The following is a 4,181-nucleotide window of genomic DNA, read 5'->3' as shown; positions in this document are numbered from 1 at the left end:
CAGGTTACCACGCCTAACCACCAGGTTAACACGCTCTAACCACCAGGTTAACACGCTCTAACCACCAGGTTAACACGCTCTAACCACCAGGTTAACACGCTCTAACCACCAGGTTAACACGCTCTAACCACCAGGTTAACACGCTCTAACCACCAGGTTAACACGCTCTAACCACCAGGTTAACACGCTCTAACCACCAGGTTAACACGCTCTTAACCACTAGACTACCCTGCCGCCGTTGTCATTCATCCTGCGACAGACGACTCCCACTGAATCTGTGTCGTCTCAATGTGTTCACGGCCATAGTCTTCCCTCTGAACTCACCTTGGGCAGTCAGGAACAGGGAGCAGGAAGGTGAGACAGAGCCACACGGTTTCCAAGACGACCACACACAGCCAGGCTGGCCAGTAGAGCAGGAACTCACGAGCAGAGTACCACCAAGCATCCTGGGTAAAAACACAAAACACCACCAAAACAAAAACAAGCATTTTGGTCACTATGGAAACAACACCGACCAGCAGACAGCTCAACATTAATACCAAGTGAAATGGAAGGCTGGTCTGACCACGGGGTCATAAGGCCGGTCTGACCACGGGGTTATAAGGCTGGTCTGACCACGGGGTCATAAGGCTGGTCTGACCACGGGGTCATAAGGTCGGTCTGACCACGGGGTCATAAGGCCGGTCTGACCACGGGGTCATAAGGCCGGTCTGACCACGGGGTCATAAGGCCGGTCTGACCACGGGTCATAAGGCCGGTCTGCCACGGGGATAAGGCCGGTCTGACCACGGGTGATAGGCGTCCGACCACGGGTCATAGGCGGTCTGACCACGGGTCATAAGCCAGCCGGGTCATAAGGCCGGTCTGACCACGGGGTCATAAGGCCGGTCCGACCACGGGTCATAAGGCAGGTCTGACCACGGGGTCATAAGGCTGGTCTGACCACGGGTCATAGGTGGTCTGACCACGGGTCATAAGGCTGGTCTGACCAGGGGTCATAAGGCTGGTCTGACCACGGGGTCATAAGGCTGGTCTGACCACGGGGTCATAAGGCTGGTCTGACCACGGGGTCATAAGGCTGGTCTGACCACGGGGTCATAAGGCTGGTCTGACCACGGGTCATAAGGCTGGTCTGACCACGGGTCATAAGGCTGGTCTGACCACGGGGTCATAAGGCTGGTCTGACCACGGGTGTATAAGGCTGGTCTGACCACGGGGTTAGGTTATAAGGCTGGTCTGACCACGGGGTCATAAGGCCGGTCTGACCACGGGGTCATAAGGCCGGTCTGACCACGGGGTCATAAGGCCGGTCTGACCACGGGGTTATAAGGCCGGTCTGACCACGGGGTCATAAGGCTGGCCTGACCACGGGGTCATAAGGCTGGTCTGACCACGGGGTCATAAGGCTGGTCTGACCACGGGGTCATAAGGCTGGTCTGACCACGGGGTTATAAGGCTGGTCTGACCACGGGGTTATAAGGCTGGTCTGACCACGGGGTTATAAGGCTGGTCTGACCACGGGGTTATAAGGCTGGTCTGACCACGGGGTTAGGGTTATAAGGCTGGTCTGACCACGGGTCATAAGGCCGGTCTGACCACGGGGTCATAAGGCCGGTCTGACCACGGGTCATAAGGCCGGTCTGACCACGGGGTCATAAGGCCGGTCTGACCACGGGGTCATAGGTCGGTCCGACCACGGGGTCATAAGGCCGGTCTGACCACGGGGTCATAAGGCTGGCCTGACCACGGGGTCATAAGGCCGGTCTGACCACGGGTTAGGGTTATAAGGCCGGTCTGACCACGGGTCATAAGGCGGTCTGACCACGGGGTCATAAGGCCGGTCTGACCACGGGTCATAAGGCCGGTCTGACCACGGGGTCATAAGGCCGGCCTGACCACGGGGTCATAAGACGGTCTGACCACGGGGGGTCATAAGGCCGGTCGACCACGGGTCATAAGGCCGCCTGACCACGGGTCATAAGGCCGGTCTGACCACGGGGTCATAAGGCCGGTCTGACCACGGGGTCATAAGGCCGGTCTGACCACGGGTCATAAGGCCGGTCTGACCACGGGGTCATAAGGCCGGTCTGACCACGGGGTCATAAGGCCGGTCTGACCACGGGGTCATAAGGCTGGTCTGACCACGGGGTCATAAGGCTGGTCTGACCACGGGGTTATAAGGCTGGTCTGACCACGGGGTGATAAGGCTGGTCTGACCACGGGGTTATAAGGCTGGTCTGACCACGGGGTTATAAGGCTGGTCTGACCACGGGGTCATAAGGCTGGTCTGACCACGGGGTCATAAGGCCGGTCTGACCACGGGGTCATAAGGCTGGTCTGACCACGGGGTCATAAGGCTGGTCTGACCACGGGGTCATAAGGCTGGTCTGACCACGGGGTCATAAGGCTGGTCTGACCACGGGGTTATAAGGCTGGTCTGACCACGGGGTTAGAGTTATAAGGCTGGTCTGACCACGGGGTTATAAGGCTGGTCTGACCACGGGTTATAAGGCTGGTCTGACCACGGGGTTATAAGGCTGGTCTGACCACGGGGTTATAAGGCTGGTCTGACCACGGGGTTATAAGGCTGGTCTGACCACGGGGTTATAAGGCCGGTCTGACCACGGGGTTATAAGGCCGGTCTGACCACGGGGTTATAAGGCCGGTCTGACCACGGGGTTATAAGGCCGGTCTGACCACGGGGTTATAAGGCCGGTCTGACCACGGGGTTATAAGGCCGGTCTGACCACGGGGTTATAAGGCCGGTCTGGGTAGGTTGTCCAGGCTGTTTCTGACCACACACAGATCCAGACATGGTTATAACATGGTTACGTGTGTTATAACAGTATAATAACCGTTTATTACAGAGGTCCTGTTCATGCTATGAGTATATAATGAGATGTATTCTGAGACTGACCACAGGAAGGTTGTCCAGGCTGTTCCAGGCCACACAGAGGTCCAGAGAGACCACCACTAGATAGGAGAAGGCCAGACGCTGAAGCACGCCAGGGATACGCAGGGAGTCCCATGATACTGTAGTGTACACACACACACACACACACACACACAGTTTAGAAGAGTGAAACATTGTAAAGGAGTGAGCACGTGTGTGTCTGTACGTAAGTGTGTGTGTGTACGCGTTTGTACGTGTGCGTGTACTGACGTGGTCCCTGGCAGTAGTTGGGGTTGATGATGAGGAGTCCTATGAGGAAGAGCTGAACACTCCTCCAGACTGCCTTGGTGAACAGAGAGAAACGTGACAAACCACATCGCAGGGCTGAGCTGACAGACAGGGATATAGATGTGCCCATGATGAACACAAACCTGAGAGAGACACACAGAGAGAGACACAGTGTGAGACACAGAGAAACACAGAGATACAGAAATAGACACACAGAGAGAGACACAGTGTGAGACACAGAGAAACACAGAGATACAGAAATAGACACACAGAGAGAGACACAGTGTGAGACACAGAGAAACACAGAGATACAGAAATAGACACACAGAGATACAGAAATAGACACACAGAGAGACACAGAGAGATACAGAAATAGACACACAGAGACACAGAAATAGACACACAGAGAGAAACACACAGAGAGACACACAGAGAGACACACAGAGAGAGACACACTTCACTAGAGGCACACAGAGAGAGACACACAGAGAGAGACACACAGAGAGAGACACACAGAGAGAGGCACACACAGAGGCACACACTGAGAGACACACAGAGAGACACACAGAGAGACACACAGAGAGACACACTTCACTAGAGACACACAGAGAGACACACAGAGAGACAGAGAGACACACTTCACTAGAGGCACACAGTTTCCTCCTCTGGAGCAAAGTTAGATTTCCTCAATAAAAAGACGATACATTTAGTCTTTAAATACAAAATATAAAAAGCTGATATTACCAGGGAAAGACCAAATCAGCAACTGTGAGTCCTGTGAAGAGAGAGAGAGACAGAGACAGAGAGAGAGAGAGAGACACAGAGAGAGAGAGACAAGCAGAGAGAGAGAGACACAGAGAGAGAGAGAGAGAGAGAGAGAGAGAGAGGGAAACAATAGTCATTTTAACAACGCAGTATTGTTGAATCTCCGGGACCCCGCTAAAACCACTAGAAGTGTGGACGCATTTCTCCTGAACATTGAATCTCCGGACCCTGCTAA

The 4,181-nt window shown here is 54.4% G+C and overlaps 1 protein-coding gene across 1 annotated transcript; it reads right to left on the bottom strand.

The window, feature by feature from the left end:
- Positions 1-324: 324 nt before the first annotated feature.
- LOC127919935 (heparan-alpha-glucosaminide N-acetyltransferase-like) lies at positions 325-4,043 on the bottom strand (the record flags this gene model as incomplete). Its single annotated transcript, XM_052503759.1, has 4 exons — positions 3,926-4,043; positions 3,164-3,324; positions 2,918-3,033; positions 325-446 (listed from the first exon to the last, which is right to left on the bottom strand). Coding segments are annotated over exons 2-4 (386 nt in total), but the record flags the coding sequence as incomplete, so codon positions are not given.
- Between the last annotated feature and the right edge of the window lie 138 nt (positions 4,044-4,181).

The sequence above is a fragment of the Oncorhynchus keta genome, unplaced genomic scaffold (genome assembly GCF_023373465.1).
Source record: "Oncorhynchus keta strain PuntledgeMale-10-30-2019 unplaced genomic scaffold, Oket_V2 Un_contig_17896_pilon_pilon, whole genome shotgun sequence".
NCBI lineage: Eukaryota > Metazoa > Chordata > Actinopteri > Salmoniformes > Salmonidae > Oncorhynchus > Oncorhynchus keta.
Note: the sequence above shows the minus strand (reverse complement) of the source record. Positions and strands in the feature narration are given on the sequence as shown.